Here is a 23,572-nt window from a genome sequence, read left to right as displayed (position 1 = left end):
TTTTGACTCCTTCCAAATTTAATGATTAATAGCTTACTGTTTACCGGAAGCCTTACTAATAGCATGAACAGTTGATTAACACATGTTTTGTATATTACATGTATTATAAACTATATTCTTCCCATATAGTAAGCTAGAAAAAAGAAAATGTTATTAAGAAAATCATAAGGAAGAGAAAATATACTGTATTTATCCAAAAAAATCTGAGTGGAACTGCGTAGTTCAAACCTGTGTTGTTCTGGGTTCAGATGTATTTGATACTAGATTGGCCATTGTGTCTAAGCCTTTTTAGTAAACAGAACTAAGAAACAATTTTTTAAAGAGAAATTATGATCTTATATTCATATTTTAAAATGCAAATTTAGGATGAGTTTTTTTTACTTACTTTGTATTAAATTTATATCTTTATTGTTAGCTTAGGAATCTTGGTTTCAAGTTACTTGTTTTTGAGGAACAAAAGTACCAAAGGTATTATTAAACATATGATTATTGAAAACATTTTAAGATTTTCTTGCATTTCTTTTTGACTTCAGGATATATTCCATTAGGGATGTACAGTAGAATTACTGTATCTTACAGTTATTTGAAATCTTCCAACTTGATAGTTAATTCCTTTATTTTGATGTTTGGGGTTTACAAAATTTTTGTTTTGTAATTCAGTAAGATATTTACATGATTCCAAAACAAACCTATAAAACAAGATAGGTTGTAGTAGGTTTCTACAGCTAACATAACAAGGGTACACTAAACCAGGTGGCTTAAAAGCAGAGATTTATTCTCAGAGTTTCGGAGGCTAGGAGTGTGAAGTCAAAGTGTGGGCAGGGCCACGTTGTGTCAGAAGGCTCTGTGGGACAGTCCTTCCTTGCCTCTTCCTAGCTTCTCATGGTTTCCGGCAATCCTTGGCATTCCTTGGCCGGCTTTGGAATTGCCATCACTCCAGGCTCTGCCTCTGTCATCATGAGACATTTTCCCCTGTGTCTCTGTGTTTAAATTTCCCTCTCATTGTAAGGATATCACTTATTAGATGTCCTCGTTTTAATTTGATTATGTCTTCAAGGAACCTATTCCAGATAGGTTCACATTCACAGGTGCCAGTGCGTATGAAATTTTGGGGGATATTGTTCAACTCATTACAGTGGGAGATATTTTTAAAAAGTGATATGAAAGCTAAATACCATAGTAGGAAGAACCATTTTTTTGTTGTTGTTTTCAATAAATATCCAGGTATGCAAATTGCTTTCATATTTATGAGCTTTAAATCCAGTATGGAATTTGACAGCTGATGTGTCCTGGCCACCAGGGTAGCTGTAGGCAAAGTTGTATAGAAGATGCAGTATGTTTCCTGTCTTGCCCCATACTGCCACTTATACTCCCTCACAAGGGGAGCAAGTACTAGTACTTGCTTATTTTTTGTTCTTTGTATTATTCCAACCTCAATATGTCCTATTCGCTCATAATGGGAGTACCACTGCTGTCCTCCCCGACCCACATGATCGCAGTGCTATGGGGTTCTTACTGTATTCTGAGCTGGAAGGAAAGAAAACAGCCTGGAAAAGTGGTTGGCATCTGAGTGTAATAATTGATATGTAATACATCAATATGTAGCCTTCCTAATATATTTTCATTTATACATGCAAATCTGGAGGAAAGATGACTGATAGCAGAATTTTGGGGAATCAGATAAGCAGGAAGGGGGAAACATTTTTGCTGAGGGAAGATTTCTTGGATCATGGTAATTTATGTTCTGTAGTAAACCACTCACTCACCCTGTTCATAAGGTAGCCTTTTCTAACAATTAAATTAGTATGGGACCTGGGGTTTCTTAGATTATGTATGCTGTCTGAGTTATATTACTTTTTAAATGCTAAAACTATTTTTGAGTAAATTTTGTGTTCAATTATTTAATTTATTTTTTTGAGTTCAATTGTTTTAATTAAGGCAAGGTTATACTAACATATGTAGTTCTTTTTTGTAACCTAAGATTGTATTAGTGATCAGAAACTGAAAGCTATTATTTGCCTGATTGCTTTATTTTTCAAAAACAGTGTATTTTTTTTAAGCTGATAAGAGGCATAGTAATTATGTGCTTTTTATTATAACTATAACATATATTTGTTTCAGGGACTGTATTATTCCTACTTTAAGACTATTGTGGAAGCACCCTCATTTTTGAATGGAGTATGGATGATTATGAATGATAAGCTGACTGAATACCCCCTTGTTATTAATACATTAAAAAGGTTCAATCTTTACCCTGAGGTAAGTTACTTTTTCAATTGTGATTTTTTTTTTTTTTTTTTTTTTTTTTTTTTACTTTTTAAAGTGTTACTTGCATTAAATGCTGATTCTAAATGTAAGGTATAGTTCAATATATTCTATTTCATCTTCTACTTAAAAAGAAATTATATATCTTCTTTTGGAAAGAACTATGAAAAAAATTATTATTAATTTTGGTGGGCTTTAGCTAGTTTCATGGGAACTGTCATGATTTCATGGTTTAGAAAATTTGAAAACTATCTAGATTCGGTGTGTTTACAGAGATGATAGCAAGGGAGTGCCATTACATGTCATTTGCCAAATAATGTTTCTTCCCTGTCTGGGATTCTTCACTTAATTGAATGAATGCCCTTTTTGCGGGGAGGGGAAAGACGGATCCACCCAGGAGGTGATCTCAATGATATCAGTAACTTTTTTAGCCTCTCTTTTACTGTCCCTGCCTTCATTTGACACATCCCTAAGCATTTTCCAGGGCTAAACTGAGATGTGACTCAGTGACATCCTCCTTGACTTGATATGAGGTTCCTCTGTTAACACACTGCCCCTCTGACTCCCCCCTCTTAGCTTGCCTGAGCTGCTAGACAGCATGTTCTCCGGCTAGGGCGGTGGGGGCCTTGGTCTCTGGGGATCTCAAGCTTGGGCTCTGTACCAGGACTTAGCAGGGCTCTCCGTTATTCCCATTCCACGAGAGAGGAGTCCCAAACTCCATCCAGATCAGTGAGTTAGCTGATTGATTAATGAGGAGATAGAGATAGAGGAGGTAGAGACAACCGCCAAGTTCCAGTGTTTTGTTTTTGTTTCTGTTTTTTTAAGTTTATTTATTTTGAGAGAGAGAGAGAGTGAATGGGAGGGGCAGAGAAAGAAAGAGAGAGAGAGAGAGAGGGAGAGAGAGAGAGAGAGAGACAACTCCAAGCAGGCTCCACACTGTCAGCACAAATCCCAGTGCAGGACTTGAACTCACGAATTGTGAGAACATGACCTGAGCGGAAATCAAGAGTTGGAAGCTTAACCTGCTGAGGCCCCCAGGCACCCCTGTGTTGTTTTACTAATGTACTGCTTATGAGTACTTTCTATAACCGTGTATACATTTATTTTTACAGAAATGGGATCACATAGCAAATATTCTTTTATAAGTCCTTTTTGTCTTTTAGGATATTTGTAACAATCTTCCTGTGTCATCTTTTCTTCTGCAACATCAGTTTTGGTGGCTGTATATCCAATCTCCCATTGTTTATTTAGTCCATCTTTTATGAAAATTTTGGCTGTTTTCAGTTTTTAAAATATTCTAATACTGGCATGAGCATTCTTGAAGCTAAATTTCTATACATGTCCTTATGTTTTTTAAAGTATAAATTTGTTGATGTGGAACTATTTGGTTCAACAAATATATACTTTAATGACTTCGGTATGTGTTGCTAAAATGTTTTCTAGATAGGTTATACTAATCAAAATTACCACTGGCAGTGTTTTTGAAAATGTTTGTTTCCTTGAATCCCTGCCAATTTGGTAGACAAAAAAATTGAAATCACATGATATATTTTTCTCATTGCTATATATGTGTGTATATATGTATTTCGTTCGGTGCTATACATTAAAAATGCATTTTTACTTATAAAAGTAATGGTTTATGTCCTTTGTCTATATTCCTATTGCAATTTTGTAGGGGTGCATTTACTATATTCTGGATGTTAATACCAGGCTATCTGGGTAAACCTTTTCCTCCGGTTTTTGTTTGCCTTTAACTTTGTGTATGATATGTATGTATTTTTTCTGTATAGAAGTAGCATACCTATTAATCTTTTAAATTTATGATTTTTCATATTTGTAAAAAAATCTTCATTCTTTATTTTAATTATTTTTTTGGCATTTATGTTTTGAATATTTCTGGAATTTATTTTATTGCACAGTATTAGAATAGGAATCTAACCTTATATTTTTTCAAAATGGTCTCATGTGTAACCTAACACTTTGATGAGTGGTCCATCTTCTTTCTCCCTACTGATTTGAAGTAGCTTTCTTTATTATATACAGAATTATTCTACGTATATGCTTGCATCTGTTTTGGGGCTTTGTATTCTGTATTGGGTTAGGTTGAGGTCCTGGAAAGCAGGCTTTCAGATGGAGATTTGCATATAGGAAGTATCTAGAGGAGTGCCCTTGGGGGCAACACCTAAAGGGGATGAAGGAAGTTGGCTGAGGCTGGAGGAGTTGGGCTCTGATGCAGTCACAACAGAGGCTGCAGGTAATCCCACCCAGAGCTCTGGAACTGAGATGGCCCTGCTGGGAGTTGTCCTTGGCCTTTACATCCCTCCCTATTGACTAGTCTGGTATTGAATGCCCAGTTACCCGTGGGTTGCCTTTGGGTCGCCTTTGGGTCAGGGTGTAACCTATAATGAATTTACTGTCCTCCAGTTGAGGGTAGTTACCAGAGTGGGACTCTGGTGGGAGCTGTCAGCCACCAACCCTCCCAGCCCCTGAAGAAATGAGTGTCTCAGCCCTGGAGGAGGATATGGTAACACTCCTCGAGGCCTCTGCCATGATTACTTTGATCTGTCTGGCTCTTCTTCCCGCATCACACTGTTTTAATTTTTTTTAAGTAGCAAGTTTTAGTATCTGTTAGATAGAATATTCCCTTCGGTTATTCTCCTTGTTATATTGCCACATAGCACTTCTAGATAGACACTTGGGATTTTGCTTAGCATTGTTTTATGTTTATGAGTTAATTTGAGGGAGAAGTCACATCTTGAGAAATTAGATCTATTCAAGAGGACAAACTATCTTTCGATTTGTTCATCTCTTCTTTTATGTTCCTTAGTAGAATCTTAAAGCTTTTGAAAAATATAAATCTTGCGTGTTTCGTGTTATATTTTATTCTTATGTATGGGTGAACAGTTGAAGCCTGGCTAATGAAGAATCTATGTAGGGGATTGTAAAGCTTACTTGACTAAATTTAAAGGGAACCAAGTGGGTAAGTGTAGAAAAGGAAGGTTTAATAATTATCAAAATAGGGGCGCCTGGGTGGCGCAGTCGGTTAAGCGTCCGACTTCAGCCAGGTCATGATCTCGCGGTCCGTGGGTTCGAGCCCCGCGTCAGGCTCTGGGCTGATGGCTCAGAGCCTGGAGCCTGTTTCCGATTCTGTGTCTCCCTCTCTCTCTGCCCCTCCCCCGTTCATGCTCTGTCTCTCTCTGTCCCAAAATAAATAAACGTTGAAAAAAAAATAATTATCAAAATATCTCAAAAATATTCTAGTAATGAAACTGTTGATGATATCTTTTCTCTAAAAATCTAAAAAAATGCCTCTATTTTCTTAAAAATAGGTAATCTTAGCCAGCTGGTACCGGATTTATACCAAAACAATGGACTTGATTGGTCTTCAAACCAAGATATGTTGGACGGTTACCAGAGGAGAAGGACTCAGTCCTATTGAAAGCTGTGAAGGCAAGGTTCTTTCTGTGATAATGTGTCAGAGGCTTCTGCTAGATTCAAATGGCTTGGGAACACTGGAATTAATTGGAGACTGCTTCACTTACATTCTGCCCTGAGAGGCTGGGCTCATTTGGGGCTGTCGGTTGGAACACCTACATATGCCTTTTCCATGCATCTTTGGCTTTTGAGCCGGATAGTACCTCAGGGTAATCAGGCTTTTCATGGACTCCAAGTTGGATACTGCTTGGCCTCTTCTAGTCTTAGAAGTCACATAGTATGGCCTCTGCCATCGTCTGTTAAAGCAGTCACAAGCCCAGCCAGACTCAAAAGCATGAGCATAGACCCTCCCCTTCCCCAATACCTCGAAAGGAGGAGTATCTGAATTTGTAGCCCTGTTTTAAAACCACGGCAGTTGGAGCGCCTGGGTAGCTCAGGGAGGTGTCTGACTCCTGACTTCAGCTTACATCATGATCTCAGTGTCCTGTGATCAAGCCCTGCCTTGGGCTGTACGCTGGGCTTGGAGCCTGCTTGAGATTCTCTGTCTCTCTCTGTCTCTGTCTCTGTCTCTCTCTCTCTCTCTCTGTCTCTCAATAAATAAACAAATAAATAAGTAAATAAATAAGTAAATAAATAACTTTAAAAAATAAAAAATAAAACCATCACAGCTACTGCCCTGTTCTCATCTCTGTTCTGCAGTAGTGTCATGTGTTCCTATGGGAACCAAGGCAACCATTGAAGATATCTGTGCCATTTTCAAAATAAGCACATTTTAATATAAATTGCCAGACACACAGAGTAATTTATAGTTAGAACATATGTTTTTTTTTTTTATTTTTAAAGGATTGGGAGATCCTGCTTGCTTTTATGTGGCTGTAATTTTTATTTTAAATGGACTAATGATGGCATTATTCTTCATATATGGCACATATTTAAGGTAAGACTATTCATCGAGAATATTTTGGTATGTATTATAACACTATATACTAGAATAATAAAAATGGTGAGATAAAGATTAACTTTTGGTTCAGTTTTATAATATTTCTAATAGATCTACTTGTAGATACAAAATTCTTTCCTATTTGAATGATTTCATCATTGGCATAGCCAGCCAAACTTAAAATAATTTTAGAGGCTTAAATAGAGAAGGGTGGGGATATTTGATTAATTTTAAATATTTATAGGCTTTTAAGCATAAATAATATATTGTTTACATAAAATATAAGGAAAGGACCACTCATTATCAAATGGTGTTAACAATTCTATTTTGCTGATGTTAAAATAGAAATATATTTTATACAGATATTTAATATCTGACCTGATATACTTCACAGTTGAATAATAGTCCTTAAAGTAAAAGATTGACAAATTTTGTAAGCATCTTTATTTTTCTTCTTTTTTTGACAGTTTGTTACATTGTGTACTTGTTTGAACAATTTTACCTTGAGAATATGTTTAGAATTTTTTTATATTGCTTATAGATTCCTTGTAGTACAGAAGTATGAGCATAGGTATATGACTTTCAATTTGGGTTAATGAGTTTGAATCTGCTGTTATACCATTATCTTTGCCTTGGAAGTACTGGTATTTTCAGTATAGTGCCTCAAAGATCTCTTTCATTCCTAGCTCAGTGTTTGAGCAGATAACAGTAACTTGATAAATATTTGTCAGATGAGGAAGTTATTAGAAGATCAATTTAAAGTATATTTGCATATAGATTTAAGATACTTTGATGCTAATATTTCTGATTTAGCTATAACAAAGTTTTTTTAATCATGTCACTGGAGGAGACTGAAATGAAAATGCGTGATTAAAAGATGATGTGGAAAATTTTGTTTTTGAAACAAGCCACACAGATATCTTAACCAGAAGTATATGTTAATTGGTCAAGAGGAAGCCCACCTGAAGGAGAGCATGGCCAGTGTGCCTTGTATTATGATGAGCCTAAGGTCTCTGCTTTGGGAGGGGGTCCATCATTTTGCTAAGTACTGCCTAGCTGTCTAATGGATGGGTAGCTTTATTGCGTTTGGGATATTTGATTTTGAGGAAAAGAAGTTAAAATATGGAACAACAATATGGCATTGTTGCTAAATTGCCGACCTATAGTTATGCTACCTTTTTAATTGAAAGAATTTCTAACTATTTAATAAGCATGCAGTATCATTTCCTTATAATGCATCGTTTTGAAGGCCAAGGGTATGACATCCGCTGCAGAGACTCCATTTTGTGGTTTTGACTGAGAGGTTCTCGGTGGTTTAGGCCCTGACCTGAGATTTCTCAGTCTTCAGCCCCCGCTGTCCCCAGACAGCAGTTTTCTCCCTACATAGGAGACACATGTTCATTTGTCTAGTCCACATAGTACGTACCAAGTGGCTTCTTTGTGAGCTGGTGCGCTTGGGTTTTGACAGCATGTGGTGAGGTGAGGTGGGAGATGAAAGTGGTGCTGAGCGTGTGTAAATGGGAGACAGCCAACAAGGATAACGTGCTTCTAGTGCTGGTGGCAGAAGTTTGTTCTGGGTGGAGGGTTGCTTTAGCTGTCCCTTGGAGGGTCAGGGCATTTTGGATAGGTGGGGGAGGAAGGAATTCCAGGGAGAGGCAAAGGTGGAAAACGTTGGATGTACAAAGCAGATGAGTTTTACTGGGATGCAGATTATTGAGGAACATTGTTGAAGATTAAGATTGGAGAAATGGTTTGGCTGGTTGGTGCATGACCTTGGCCGGTTTGAGACCTATTCCAAAGCAAGCGAAGACATTCAGAAATTTGACCAACGGAGGGACAGGATTCAAACTAAACTACGATCTCATGAGACCCTTGATTTTCACCTGTCACTACAGTTAGACAGTAACTCCTTTAGCATAGCATCTGTCAAACTGCAGGGTAAGGCCTACTCGGTGATTTTAGAATTAATTTAATTGGTTTGGCGCAGCAGTATTTTTCACATGAAAAAGAAAAGAATACAAATGTAAATAATAGATTATACAACATTTTGTAAGATAGGTAAGATTTAGAGAAACTTCTATTTGCTATTTATTGTATATACGTGTATACATGTGCATGTGCTGAGTTGTAATGTAAAGTCTCATTTCTTATACTTTGAATGTAAAGAAAAAAAATCTATAGACCACTGCTACTCGGTATGAGGGAGTGATTACCTTACGCATTTGAGTCTTTCCAAATAGCTGTTTTTGGTTTCTCTTCCTGGCTCTGAGGGCTGCAGCCTGTTTCAGCTTCACCCACTTACCTGTTTTGTGCCCCAGCCTTTCAGGTGTTGCTTGACTCTTGGACCCTGAGGGTGGTCTGCCTTATGCACCTGGGCTTGGATATAGACCTGCAGTAGTGTCACACGTTTTCACTTCTCTCCTTCTCCCTTTGCTCTGTTTGCGGGCATTTTTTTAACCCTACCTGAGTAATCACTTTAGCTTGAGCCAAATGCATCCTAAACTCATTTCTTTCCAGCCCCAAATGAATATCTAGTTCTTGTACATTAACAGAGCCCCTTCTAGGGAGCCTTGACTATTGCACTGTGCCCTGAGGGCAGATGTGTAAATTAGAGTCCAGTGGTGATCCTGGTTTATATTGTGTTGAAGAGAGTCTTCAGTCACGTCTTTTCTATCAGTTTTTTTCATCGTATTTTAGAATGTTCTTAACATGAGTATTTTTAGAGGTCTTAAATTGCTAGGTAGTTCTTATTGTTTTCTTTCTTGGTGGTTAGTTCTGTCAACCTTCTAACTTTATAAAGTGGGATAAAGCTGCAGACTTCTTAACATGTGGGTTAAGAATAAAGAGGAGGATATCTATAACTGTGGTTAGAATCTTTTTATAAATTGTATTATATAAATTTACAGGCAGATTGAGCATGACATTTTTACTCCAGAAGTATATTTCTTTTTAAATAGTACAGATATAAGTTTTCTGAAGTCAGATAAGTCAATCCATTTCACAAAAAAAAAAAAAAAAAAAAAAAAAAAAATGGAAGGAGAAACAGAAAACACAGCCAAATGGTGAAATGGGGCTGGGCTGCCAAGCTCTGACTTGAGATGAAGTAAGACGTTTTGTCAATACAACCTATTCATGATGTATCTCTTTTTCTGGAATTCTCAGTGTTCTGTTTTTGTTTTTGTTTTTAATAAAACATATGTTGTTATTTTCTAAAAGCTGTTTTGTTAATTCATGATTACAGTTATCTATTTCATTAGATACCCTGACATGTTTCAGCTACAGACTAATAGTGTCTGGAGGCCAGTTTCATAAGACTTGGTATGTGCAAGTTTCCATTCTGCAGGAAGGAGGGTTCTCTGAGGGAACCTTCAGGGACTGTTAGGAGCTCAGCTGAGCTAGGAGAGGGAGCTGAGCTGTCAAGTATTGGAGTCGTCCATTAAAGCAACAAGCCAGAAACAAAAGAGTTAAACCTTCTGTCACTTACTGTGATAATGTAGCATGAGTCTAAAACTGGAGAAAACACAGACTATCCCTGGCCCACTTCCCCCCATGGAACAGTACACTGGTTGAGAAGTGGGAGACCAGTGTAGACATGGGGGTCATCTCACTGTTGAGGAAGCCCTGAACAAAAGGCTACAGCAGTTTTATGGACCCTGAGGTAGGTGGGGGAAGGGCAAAGGGAAGATGGCTAGGAATGGAAAAGTACTGGGTACTGAGTCAGACTGGGGGAAAGTATCTTCAGAGCTCCCCCTCTCATCCCTCTATAAGGAACCCTTGGCAGAGGCATCTGAAGAGGACTTCTGCCCAAAGTCTCAGATAAAGAGACCTAGGAATGAAGGCAGCTGGGGGTAGGAATGCAAAGATGTGAAGGCCATGACTGGCCAGGACATCCTGAGTCCTCAGAGACTGCCATGCACCAGGTGTGTGGGGGGAGGGTAGCTGTCTCAGTGAGGCCTGTCAGGTAAACCTTTGTAATTGTCTGTGGTTGGGCCTTAGAAATTATCTATGCGTTTTTAACCAGGAGCCCAACTCTGTAGGGCATCTGTGGGCAAGGTCATGAGGACAAAGGGGCATCTGGAAGAACGGGCCTGGTCTGAATGTCCAGCCGAAATATTGTCAGGGGAAGAGCTGTCCCCTGTTTCCAAATTCATCACTGCATCCTGGCTCTCAAGGATATACCAAAACAGAACAATTTCTGTAGGTGAAATGAGCGTCTTTAGCTGATGCCAGTAGTAAGGCATGTGGAAGCCAAGACAAAATATGGACAACAATCTGATCTAGGCTCACCTGGGTATTAATCTCAAGTTAAATAAAACACGAAGGGCACCTGGGTGGCTCCGTGGATTGTGCATCCAACTTAAGCTCAGGTTGTGTTGCGGTTCATGAGTTCAAGCCCCACATCGGGCTTACTGCCTTCAGTGTGGAGCTGGTTTCAGATCCTCTGTCCTCCTCTCTCCACCCTTCCCCAACTTGCATTCTTTCTCTCTCAAAAATAAACAAACATTAAAAAGAAAAAAGAATCTTGGCATGAGTCAGTACTTGGTTCTGTACTGACTGCTTTCTATGGTTTGGTGTCCATCTGTCATCTTGGCGTTTTCCTTCACCACCCAGTGTTCCTTCATTGCTCTCTTATAATGGGATCTCTTGTGCCATATCCTATGTATTCTTCTTTCTTGGTTTATTTTTTCACTCTGGTACATCTTCTAGTGACTAGATGGGAGGTAAGGTTTTGCATATTTGAAAATGTATCTATTTTGTCCTTATATTTGATTGATAGTTTTAGCCAGTATTGAACTCCAGATTGGAAATCATTTTCCTTCAGAATTTTGAAGGCATCACACTATTGTTGTCTTGGTTCACATGGTGCCGTTCAAGTCTAAGTTATTCAGATTCCTAAATTTTTGTATGTGACCTTTTCTCCCCTGTCTTTCCTTCTGAATGATTGTAGAATTTTTTCTTTGTCACCGTGGTTCTCAGATTTCACAATCTGTCTTGCTGTAGATCTGTTCCCCTTTATTATCTTGTACGTGTGATGGGTTGTTTCAGCGTTGCAGTTTGTGCCCTTGATTTCAGGGAAATTTTCTTGGATTATTTCTTCACGTACATCATTCCTTCTGTTTTCTCTTTCAAAACTTCTGTTATTTGAGTATTGCATTTCCTGATCTTCTAATTTTCATATATTTTCCTATTTTTAATATCATTGCTATTCTACATTCTAGAATACTTTGTCCACTTTATTTTTCCAACTCTTCTCACTTTTTCATTTCTGTTATCTTGTTTTTAATTTTCAAGAAATTTTCATTTGTTCTGTGAATGTTCCTTTTTTAAAAAGTAGTATTTTATTTTTGTTTCATGGATTCAATATCTTTATCTCGGTGGATACTAATGATTTTTTTCTTCCCTAAACAACTTTGGTATCTTCTGGTTTGCTTTTTTTTAATCTTTTGTCTTCACCTACCATGTTAGAGGTTGTCTTTAGCTGTCTGGCTATCCTAGGCTGTCATGATTGAGACAGGAGGACACAAAAGCAGTATGGAAGCTCCATATCGTGGGTGGAACCTGTTAACATTGAGTTTTTATATAATTTGAATAAATGACGTGGGAAGAACTTAGAGTGACTGCCAGTTCTTTGGTTTGCCTTTAGATGTAAAAGAAAATATAATGTAACAAAGGTTTTTCAGGGTTGTGATAGGGAGGTAAAGTGTTTCATCAAGTTAATTGGAATGAAAGATTATAGGAGAATTTTTAAGAAGTGACTGGGTAGGGGGGAAAACACCGAAATGAGTTAGGAGACACTGTCTTCTGTGTGAGACAGAAGATACAATAAGATAATGCTTGCAGGGCACCTAGAAGAAAATTTGCTTTCAGAAAATAGTTTTTAATTGAATGAAGTGAATAAATAAATTATTGGGGGAAGAAAAACTTAGCTCTTGATTGCTATTTGCAAAAGGCACAAAAATGATATATTCTTTTTTTTTTAATTTTTTTTTTTCTTCAACGTTTTTATTTATTTTTGGGACAGAGAGAGACAGAGCATGAACGGGGGAGGGGCAGAGAGAGAGGGAGACACAGAATCGGAAACAGGCTCCAGGCTCCGAGCCATCAGCCCAGAGCCTGACTCGGGGCTCGAACTCACGGACCGCGAGATCGTGACCTGGCTGAAGTTGGACGCTTAACCGACTGCGCCACCCAGGCGCCCCAAAAATGATATATTCTTATCTAGCATATAAGCTTTATTAGCATTTTACCAATTTAGGAAGTATTTTTTCAGTGGATTCATTTGAAGCTTTTCCTCTTCAGATTCCCATTTTAAGATTATTTGTTTACTGAAGAAATACGTTTCTAGCACTTTCAGAGGTAACTCTGAGGAAACAGAGTAACAGGAAAGCCATGGGTCTTTCCTAGGGGTCAGACTTGGGTAGCAAACTTTGTTGGTTTGAAGTGTCATTTGCTGAGATAGTGACCTAAAAAGGGACAGGTTTTGGAGAAAAGATGCCAATATTTTCAACCAATAACTTTCATCAATTTATGTGTACTGAAGAGAAATACTTATCTTTTAAATATTCATATACAACTGTTAGACCAAATGACTAAAGATGTGCTAGCAGGCCAAGTTAATAGAACATTCCAAAAAATAAAAATAAAAAAGCAAAAAACAAACAAAAAAAAACCCCCTCCACAACAAGAACATGGAGCTGAAGAAATTCGAGCTGGTGCAATTCATAGCTTATTTAAGACATATTTTAGTCAAAAATCCAGCCTGCATAAACAATAATGCTTGATTTTTTAATGAAGCATGAACAACAGAAAAATGTCAAATAAAACAATGGAAGCAAAGCAAAATTGGCATAAAGAATAAGAAGCCCAACTTTGCCTTGAAACAGGTAGCGGTAGGGGGAGTAGTATATTGATCTATAATAAAGAATTGATATGAAAAGCTACTCTATTCTGCCACAGAACCTAAAAGGACATTGAGTCACTTCATCGATAGCTTGGATTGGATCATGAGAAGAGACTAGAAAAACTGGTTATATTAACTATGACTCTTCACTATCATTATTCAGGATAGAAAGGGGGGATGTTAAGCAAAATTAAAAGGAAGATTTGGATATAGACTAATCTTCCATGCTTTCAGGGCTTCTGGAATACCTTTAGAAATAAAGTAGTCAAAAATTCTTTCTGGTATCAAAGAAGCATGAACCTGTAGTGACCAAAGAAAATAATAGAGTAGAGCAGAAAATGAGATGATGAATGCATTATGCTCTGTGACTGGTTGGTTTTTCTTGTGGAAGAAAAGGCATTTTCTGATGACTAGCTATGTCTACAAAAGAATGGCCAGGATTTTCTGACAAGAGCTGAGAAGCAATGGAGGATAAAGTAGAAACAGAGAAAGGTAAGTATTCAAGAAGAGAAGGAAGAGATCAGAGACAGATTAGAGTGGCCACAGTGATACAGAGCAGCAGACATTAAATGTAGAGAAGTTCATTAAAAAAGGTCGTTAAAAAGTTCTCCTCAAAAAGCCACCCCAGTGTAAGAGAGGAAGGGAAAAGAGGCACAGGGAACCCCGAACCCTGCCTCCTGTGAGTTAAGACTCTAGGTGTGCCTGTGATGAAGGAGAATAGCTGTGGATTATGGAAAACAAGCTGGAGTGTTGGGAGAGAACTGTTGTGAGAGAAATGAGCTCAGAGGGGCAGGCTTTCAGGAAGGTTCCAGGGTGGTGTCTGAAAGTAGCAATAGAGGAAGCTACTGGCCTCGCCCCCGGGCCTTGAGCCATTCAGGAGCATGGTGGTGTGGGGAGGGGAAACTTCTTCTCAGAGGAGGGTGAGGTTTCAAGACAGGAGAGGGAAGCATCTGGGTAGAGACTGAGGGTGCCGTGAAGGAAGTTGTTTACCATGGAATGGAGGTTCTGAAGGGTGCAGTGAAAGGTCTGGATGGGGAGTCAAGTGGTGTGGTGGGTCACAGTAGAGGTTCCACTGAACACAGGACACTGATGATGAGCAGGAGTCTGCATCTAGGCCAGTGACCAAGGACAGCAGTAGCATGAGGTGTGGGGTGTTTGAAAGTGCTCCCTTCCCTCTCCTGAAAGAAAAGAATGCCAGCCGCCTTTTAAGTGGATTGTCTTCATGTTTTTATTTACTCCTCAGATACCTTTTGACTCTGCCATAGACAACGCTCAGGCTGTGTGTTAGGCACTATGGCAGCCACAATGATGATTTGGGAAGTTCACAATCCAGTAGATAAAAGATTATGTTTTTGGCCCTGGCAGACAAAGAGTTAAATTAAAGGCATTAATTAGTTGCCTCTAATAGACTGGGAGGGCTAAGCTGAGACTTTTCCTAGCCTTCCCGATTATCATTCTTGTTCCTTACCTTTACTTTCTGTGGCTTTCCTTAATGCCCCAGAGGAGCCAAAGAATCCATGTGTAAGTTTAGGGGAAGGTGCTCAGTGGGCCTGCCAGGTGTTTCTTCATCTGGCTAGCAAGGTGCCTAAGTCTTACGTCTCTAACTTGAGACTGAAATTCTCTTAATTCAGTTGTTTCTACATTATTCTCTCATTTTCTTTCTTAAGCATTTATACAAGAGTTACTTAACTTCAAGAGTTAGTTAATAACATTTTGAATTAACTGATTAGTTTTTCTTTTTCTCATTGAGTGTTGAACTTTGTATGTTTTACCATTTTTTGGTAAATGGAGGTACAAACATCAGTGATTAATGAAGCCCACAAAATATGATGATTGGTTTGAATTCATGTCACTTAAAGATGTGAGAAGAGAATTATAAGTTATTAAATGTCAGCAATGAAAAGTGTTTTTAAGATCTTTCACATTCTTACCCCTCATTTTACATCCAATGAAATTGAGGCTGAAGAGGTGAATGAGTAAATATGGTAAATGTTTAGCAAACTTAGAATATTATAAAACTTACACAATAGGAGCTTCAGAATTTTCTGATAGTTGGTGGTAATATTGCAGAAGAAGCTTTTTTTTTTTTTTTTAAACCACTAGGGAATGCTGAAATATCAACTGATCAACTATAATGAGGAAAAAAAAAAGTCAGTCTTAAGTTTTCTGATTATTATATCTTTTCTGTTTAGAAAAATAAAATGACCTATGTGGTCGTTTGTACGGATCATAGGGGAGGGAGTTAATGCTGGAGACACTATTTTAGATTTGTTGCAAGTCACATCGTTTCAAAACGATTGTAACTCAGATATTCCTTGTAGGTAAGCAAATTTTGTTCTCCCTTCCAACTATACAGGACATGAAAGTGTAGGGGAAAATCTGCCCCCCTGGTTAGTTAAGCATAGCTGTTCGTGTTCATGGAAGAGGTTGGGCCATAACCTACTTTGTGGTAATTTGCTGAAAGGGGAGTTTTGTCACACTGCTTCTGCCTTTGGGAAAATGTCCAGTTCCGGAGCCCCACAGGTCGTATGGCAATTGAGTAAGGGTGGAAGGCTTCTTGAGCAGACCTCATCATGAGTTTTGGTTGCGAGATAAAATGGGACTTGTGATCCTTCTGTTCTTGTCCTCCACATCCCTGTCCTTGTCTTTACTCTGCCATTAAAAAAATTCAATTCATAAAATTTCAGTTTTGATTCTTTTTCTGTTCAGGGTATTTTTAAAAGGGAATTTTACATTAATTTCCCAAATTGGTAGTGTTGTTTTGAGTCTCTTTTGTGTTTTAGGTTGGTTTGGATTATAATCAGATAATGAGGTGTCTTTCTAGCCAGGTGCTCCAGGGACATAAAAAAATAATGCATATTCTCTGTATAGTTAAAGTACTATATATATTCATAAAATTGAGCTTATTGATTATCTCATTCAAATTGTTAGTATGTTTTCTTCAGCTTATATGATCTACCAAAATCTGAAAGTGCTAAAATACTTTACTATGATCAGATTTTATATCCCTGTATTTCTAGAAGTTTTAACTCTAGTTATCTGACTGCCGTGCTGCTTGTCCATAAAAGTTTTATTTAAAGAAATAGAATTGAATAAATGGAGAGAGACATAATCTCCAGCTGAATGGGCAGACTTACATCACATAAATGGCAGTTCTTCCAACATTATCTCTAAATTTAATGACATTCTGATCAGAAACCCCACACTTTTTTGTGCATGGGAGGGGCATTGGTTAGAATTACCTTAAAAAATGTTAAAAAATAAGAGTACTTGAGGGTGGGGAACTTTCCTTATCATATGTTAAAATTACCATAATGTGGGGTGCCTGGATGGCTTATTTGGTTAAGTGTCGGATTCTTGGTTTCGGCTCAGGTCATGATCTCACGTTTCGTGAGTTTGAGCCCCGTTTCGGGCTCTGAGCTGACAGTGCAGAGCCTGCTTGGGTTTCTCTCTCTCCCTTTGTCTCTTCCCCTCCCCTGCTCACTTTCTCTGTCTTTCTCGAAATCAATAAATAAACTTAAAAATAAAATAAAATTACCATAATGCTACAGGAATAAAAACAGTGTGATATAGAAAATACAGAATTAAGTCAATTGGCTGGAAATAACAGATTCTAATATTGTAAGAAATTAAAGTAGATAAAGGCTGAATTTCATTACACTGGAAAAAGGAATGTTTATTTGATAAATGGTGTTAGCATAATTGGCTGTCTGTGTCAAAAAGAACAAAATTAGGGCTTTACACTTACATTTCTGTGGATGAAAGATTTAAATGTAAATTACAATGATACTGGAAGATATTTTAGAACACTGTATCATTTTGAGGTAGGAAAGATCTTCACAGACAAGACAGGAAATGCAGAAGAAATAAAGGAAAATATTGACATTTAACTACATAAAATTAACTGCATAAACTTTTATATTTCTTTCTGGCAGAATACACCATAAATTATTAAAAGACTTAGTCACACATATGACAGTCAAAAAATTGATAACCTTAATCTTTGAATAGGGAAACAGACAATCCAATAGAAAATCAGACAAGAATGTAAACAGGCAATTCATGGAAGAGAAATGCATATTGTCTCCAAAACCCATTAAACTGATGCTCTGTATAAGCAGGAAGGAAGTAAAAATAACAGTGAGAAAAAAGTTACCACCTATCCAATGGGGAAAATACAAAAGGGTCTGGGCACATCAGGTTCTGTGTTATGGAGAAGCAGACCCCTCACATGCTGTGGTGGGGGTGTATGTGGACTGGTATGGCATTTTCTGGAAAGTTCATTCTTTGGGCAGTCTTCACAGTAAGGTCTGTCCTATAGAAATGAAAGCACCAGTATATGCATGTACAAGGATATTTATTTTAATGTGTTTTTAATTAATTAATTTTTTTATTTTAGAGTGTGAGTGGGGGACAGGGTCAGATGAGGAGAGAGAGAGAGAGAGAGAGAGAGAGAGAGAATGAATCTAAGCAGGCTCTGTGCTGAGCATGGAGCTTGATCCCATGACCCTAGAATTATGACTTGAGCTGAAATCATGAGTTGGACGCTCAACCCACTCAGCCACCCAGGCATCTTTTTAACGTGTTTTTATTATAGTAAGAAATTTAAAAAATACTAGCATGTCCGATAATAGCGAAAAGACAGAACAAATTGTAATACATTTGTACTATGTAATATTTGACGTCCGTTAATAAGAACGTCTTGAGTTAAATGTATTGATTAGGAATCATCTTCATAATAGATTGTTTGGCAAAGGAACAAATTTCAGAGAGGTGTTAGTAGTATGATCAAATTAAAATATATATTTGTATGGGTATAGAAAAAGATTTGGGAGAATGGACACACACAGATGTTATTATTTATCTTAGGTGAATAGGATTTGGAGAAGGGTGGCAGGGAGGAGACCAATTTTTAAACTATATAGATCTTTGCACTTTCTGCTCTGGTGGAATAAGTTCAAAATATTAACATTTATTTATTTAAACCCGTAACTCTAGCTTACATTTTCTAAAGTCTCATGACTTTCAATGAAATTTGGGGTTGGCCTGTTTGCTGGTCTTTTTAAGAAGACGTGCTGGACCTCCAAGGGGAGAATGCTGGCTTTTGCTTCCTGGCCTGTACTACTTTCTGGCTCCTTTATTTGTCCCTCTTATTTCTGTGATTCTTCACTTCAGCCATTTTCTGGCCAGTATGCTGTTTCTTTGCCCCTTTATAGGTCATTTGTGCTAGTCCAGGTTGATAGTTGGTGGAGAAAAATTACACAGTTCTTCCATTAGTGTCCTATAAATGTGTGGTGTTCAGTGTCCGATGATCCCTTAAGATGGCTTAGCAGTCCATCTGTTTCCCCGGGTTAGCTCCATTCTTAAATGCATGTGGTATTTCAGACAAGCCTCTTTCTTCAAACTTTTAGCACTGCCATTTCTTCTCTAGAGCAGCAAGTGAGGGGCTCAAAACTCTGTAGGGAAAATGGCAACGCCAGAAACTATGTGCTGCTCTGAACACACAAACTTAACCTTCCTCTCGTACCAAGGCTGATTAGCCACCTATGCTGGGGAGGCCAGCCCTTCCTATCTCCTTCTGGGGGGATGTGGAGGGTGTGTGTGCTTGTTCCTTGGATTGTCTCCGCCATCTCATGTATCTCCTCTGTTTCCTTATTCATTCATCTCCAAGAGTAAGTATCATGGCCTAGGATACCTGTGTCTGATTCCTTACCTTCCTGACTTGTCTGTGTTATACATGTACTTGTTGGGTAGATAGAAAGAAGGAAGGCTATTTGGGCACAATAATGAGAAAACAACATGAGCTAAAGAGAGTAGAAGACCTCAAGAGTAAAGATGAAAGAAGGGCAGCAAACCTAGAACAGCCTTTTTATCCCCTGTCCAGATGCTTCTGGCCAGGATGGGAGGAGAGTGAGGGGATGCGTATTACTCTTACCTAAGCAAATGAAGATTTAATTGTTTCAACTGCCAAACTATGGCATTGTGACTTCTTAGCTAGAGTTAGAAGCCTGATGGCTGTATTTTGATTTTTGTGTTCTTTTATAAGTTTTTGAAAACAGATGAAAGGTAAAAACTTCATCTGTAAACTGATGTTTGCCAAGCATGTTCTATAGGAAAGCTTGGGATGGGGTTTGGGAAATAATGAATTAATCAAATCTTTAATGGGCTGGCATGCTTTCTGAATTTACAAGAGTAGGAGACCATATGGTGTTTTCTACCTTAATGACCACTAAACCTTTTTCTGCACTTCTCTCCTCCTCTTTCCTTAATCTATTATCCTGTGTCTTCAGAAAAATAATTTGAGAACTGCTGGAGGACACAAATAAATATATGGTACGGAAGAGTGAAAAAAAAAAAAAAAAGAAAAATATCAGCTTGTTTTATGCCCAGGAATGCGACTATTCACAACTTTTTATTCCCTGTCAGTTTGGGGTTTTTTTGGTACATTTGGAAGATGGAAAATGACTTTTTAAAAATGAAACTAATTTTGACTAATGTTACGGTAAAGGGAATAAACTATTTTGTAAATAAGCACAGTAGAGTGAGTTCTAGTGTGGCTAAAATTTGTGTAGTACTAGAAGTTTATCATATTATATTATTTCATGGTTTCATTAGGGTTGACCTGAATTTCAGTTATTTGAGTTATGTTTTCTTACCTTCTTTTCCAGCGGCAGCCGATTAGGAGGCCTGGTTACAGTGCTGTGCTTCTTTTTCAATCATGGAGAGGTACGTAGTCAACAAATATTTTCAGAATTTTTAGACGATTGTACTTCCAGAAATACAAGTTTCTTCTTTAGGTAGTCAATCAAATATTTTTTTAAAAATTTGGGAGATTTTGCTGATGGAAATACAGGTTTCTTTTTAAAATTTAATTTTCTTAAATTTAGTCTATAGTAGCATTCTTTAAATGCTTGATCTTATTTTAATACAAATTTTACACTAGCATTTATTTTAAGTTAACTTTTTGTGAATATTATATCTTTTGTGCCATATATCTCTTAGTGATTTGAAGCAAGATGCAAGCAAGTCTGCATCAATTCTTTATATAATTTAAAAGTGCGGAAGTTCACGTGTAGTGATAATAGAAATAAGCCAGCCATGGATGTAGTTAACTTCCTTGTGTGGGGGTAACTTTTTTTTTTTTTAAGTTTGTTTATTTATTTTGATAGAGCGAGAAAGAGCCCAAGCAAGGGGGGGTGCAGAGAGAGCGAGAGAGCGAGAGAATCCCAGGCAGGCTCTGTGCTGTCAACGCAGAGCCTGACGTGGGGCTCCATCTCACGAACTGGGAGACCATGATCTGAGGTGAAATCAGGAGTCAGATGGGTCGGATGCTTAACCAGCTGAGCCACCCAGCTGCCCCAGGGGATAACTTTGTGTTGTTGGAGCTATATAGTATCTTTCTGTTTTAATGCATCTATGTTAAACTTGGATGCATTTTTAAGTCTCCTTTGCAGAATATTATTCCTGTAAATTTGCACATACCCAAGGGTTTTCTAAAGAGAACCCTATTATAAAAAAGTATCGACTCTGTCTCCAGGCTACCTGTGTTCAAATCCTGGCTCTGATGTTTAGGGGCTTCGTGACCTGAGCAAGTCATTATGTCTCACCTGCCTTAGTTTCCTCTTTGTAAATGGGTGTAATGATGTTACTCATCTCATGAGATTATTGGGGAGATGAAATGAATTCATGAGTGTAAAGCATCTAGAACAATGTTTGGCACATAGTAACTGTTATGTAACTATTACCTTGTATTATTATTAATAACTTAGTTTAGATTAAGTTCTAATATAAATTCAGGATGCCAGTGAAATCCTTCCACTAAATGAATTGTAGTTGTAAATGAATTTCTATTAATAGATCTCTATCTGGTTTTCTTTCATGGTAAATTTTGTATGAGGGAAAGGAAAAAAAATTCAGCTTGTTTTGTGTGAAGTAACTTAATCCTTTTATGCATTTATAAACTCAGTGTCTACAGTATTTGAATATGCACACGTTAAAAAACCCTAATTATACTAAAATGTAACTGTAGAGTCAAGGTTGAACTTTTTTTTTATTGTTATGTTAACTAACATAGGCTTAATATTTAGAATCACAGAAATTTAAAGCCAGAGCAGCCTTAGAGATTAGAGCATTTGAGATAAATCATTGCAGCATGGTTTGTCTGACTTTTGAGCAAGAAAAAAAAAACATTTGGTTTTTTTTGCCTCTTTTTGACTGTGGATGCCACTCAGTGTAATAGTGCGGACCATGAGACATGTGGAAGCACAGATCCTGGGAGAATGACCTAAGAACTAGGAAGTAACTACTTAACAGTGGAGGAAAGGAGCGCTGAGTGTTCACTATGAGATGTTGGAGGAAAGAGATTATAGAAAAATTTGAAGCCAAGGTGCAGTTTTAAAGACGATGGTCTGTTAAGCAGAAAGGTCTATTGTGTTACCCTCGGTCTAAATTAGAGGTGGTCAATTCCCGATCTTATGTTTTTCTTACACGATTTTGATGCTCACATAGCATGAACATCATTCCTTACAAGGCTTTTCAGTTTATACCAATGAAATTTGGACTATTCTGTTCATTTTTCGGGTTGATAGACTTTCCCTTTGATACTTTTTGGCTATTTGGTGTGTTTAAACATGCTTAGACATCCCTTTCTACTTAGGAAAGGGTCAACTAAATGTGACAAGAATTAGAATTGCAGTTACACTGAAATAGTCAAGTAGATAATTGTACTTAATCAGTAACTTAGCTTTGGAGTAGAAACGTGACCATTCTGAGTAAAAACATTGAAATTTCGTAGAATAAACTGCAGTTTGGGGTAAAGTGAGGGTGAAAACTTAAGTAACTAAAACCATTTATATTATAATTTAGTATTTATTTTGGTTTTCAGACTGTGATTGTCAGACCCTATTTTTTTTCTGAATTTTAAAGATGTTGCTCAAAGTCTATAATTTTTATAGAAGGGAAGCATCTACTCTGGTCGTACCTATTCACATGTTTAGTGAACTGTTCTAGAGCTTCCTGGTGTTTTGCTCACCGGAATTGCTGGCGGTTACTAATCCGGACCCCTCTTTCTTAGGAGAGTTATCTGAATCATGCGAGTGAATGGTTTGTATGCCAAAAAATAGTTATGGATTGTTACTTGCTTTTAAATTCTATTTCCATTGTTTAGTTTGCTCTCTACTTGAGTCTAAGATAGTATATTTTGAAAACAGTCTTTCACTCAGATGATTTCATAAGGGAACATTTTGGCCTTAACAAAAGAACTACACAATGTATAGTATACAAGAAGTAATCAAATGATTTAAAACAGAAATTTAAAACCTCCAAATCTGAAACCTGTGAAAATGTAACAAAGGACTTATTAATTGCTCATAGTAATAATAATATTGAGCTTGCACATTTCATAATAAAAATTATGTAGATGTTTTCACTTGTCAAGCTGTTTTTTTTTTTTTTTTTTATTAAATCTTGATTCTGTCCCAGTTGGGAATTATTGCTAAGATGAAAGCTAACAGTTTTGCTCTGCCTTTTAAATCCTTCCTAATTACAAGATCAGATGTATGCCACATGGGTTGATACTGTAGGATTTTTAGCATACTGATTGAAAAGCATTTAGAGGAGTGTATCAAAAAAAACCTAAATACAATATTTCTCTTTAATTTTAGACTGTTAAAAATTCATTATATGTGAAATAGGTTTGTTTAGCTTTTTCATGATGAGATTTTTTAGAAGTTATTACTAAGATGACTAATGGTGTTTTATGTGAAACATGTTCCCAGATAAAATGATAGGCACATGTGAGGAGGAAAATTCTTTTTTTTTCTTTTTTTTTGAAACCAAAGTAAGTAATTCAAAGTAGTATATGAAAGGTTTGCTTTAGAGGCATATCTAATTAGCCTTTCTTTATTACCCATAATATATTTCTGACCCATATTGGTTTCTTAAATATTTTTGAACTGAACTGAGATAATGTACATGTTCCTAATTAGTTATTGACACAGTTATGTTATTTAAGATTTGGAAAGCAGTTCTTA

General features: G+C 37.2%; 1 protein-coding gene across 7 annotated transcripts in view; it reads left to right on the top strand.

The window, feature by feature from the left end:
• DPY19L1 (dpy-19 like C-mannosyltransferase 1) overlaps positions 1–23,572 on the top strand; it is a 105,947-nt gene that overhangs the window by 29,510 nt on the left and 52,865 nt on the right. For all 7 annotated transcript variants that reach the window (XM_047095224.1, XM_047095225.1, XM_047095226.1 and 4 more), the window contains 4 exons: positions 2,122–2,259; positions 5,595–5,715; positions 6,544–6,637; positions 20,210–20,267. In XM_047095224.1, coding sequence (XP_046951180.1) covers positions 2,122–2,259; positions 5,595–5,715; positions 6,544–6,637; positions 20,210–20,267 — 411 coding nt within the window. The remainder of the gene's footprint in view (positions 1–2,121; positions 2,260–5,594; positions 5,716–6,543; positions 6,638–20,209; positions 20,268–23,572) is intronic.

This window comes from Lynx rufus, unplaced genomic scaffold (genome assembly GCF_022079265.1).
Source record: "Lynx rufus isolate CCGP_SWC_20201006 ecotype Redwood Valley unplaced genomic scaffold, mLynRuf1.p SCAF_4, whole genome shotgun sequence".
Classification (NCBI taxonomy): Eukaryota; Metazoa; Chordata; class Mammalia; order Carnivora; family Felidae; genus Lynx; species Lynx rufus.
The sequence above is the reverse complement of the archived record's forward strand: the minus strand, read 5'-3'. Positions and strand labels throughout refer to the sequence as shown.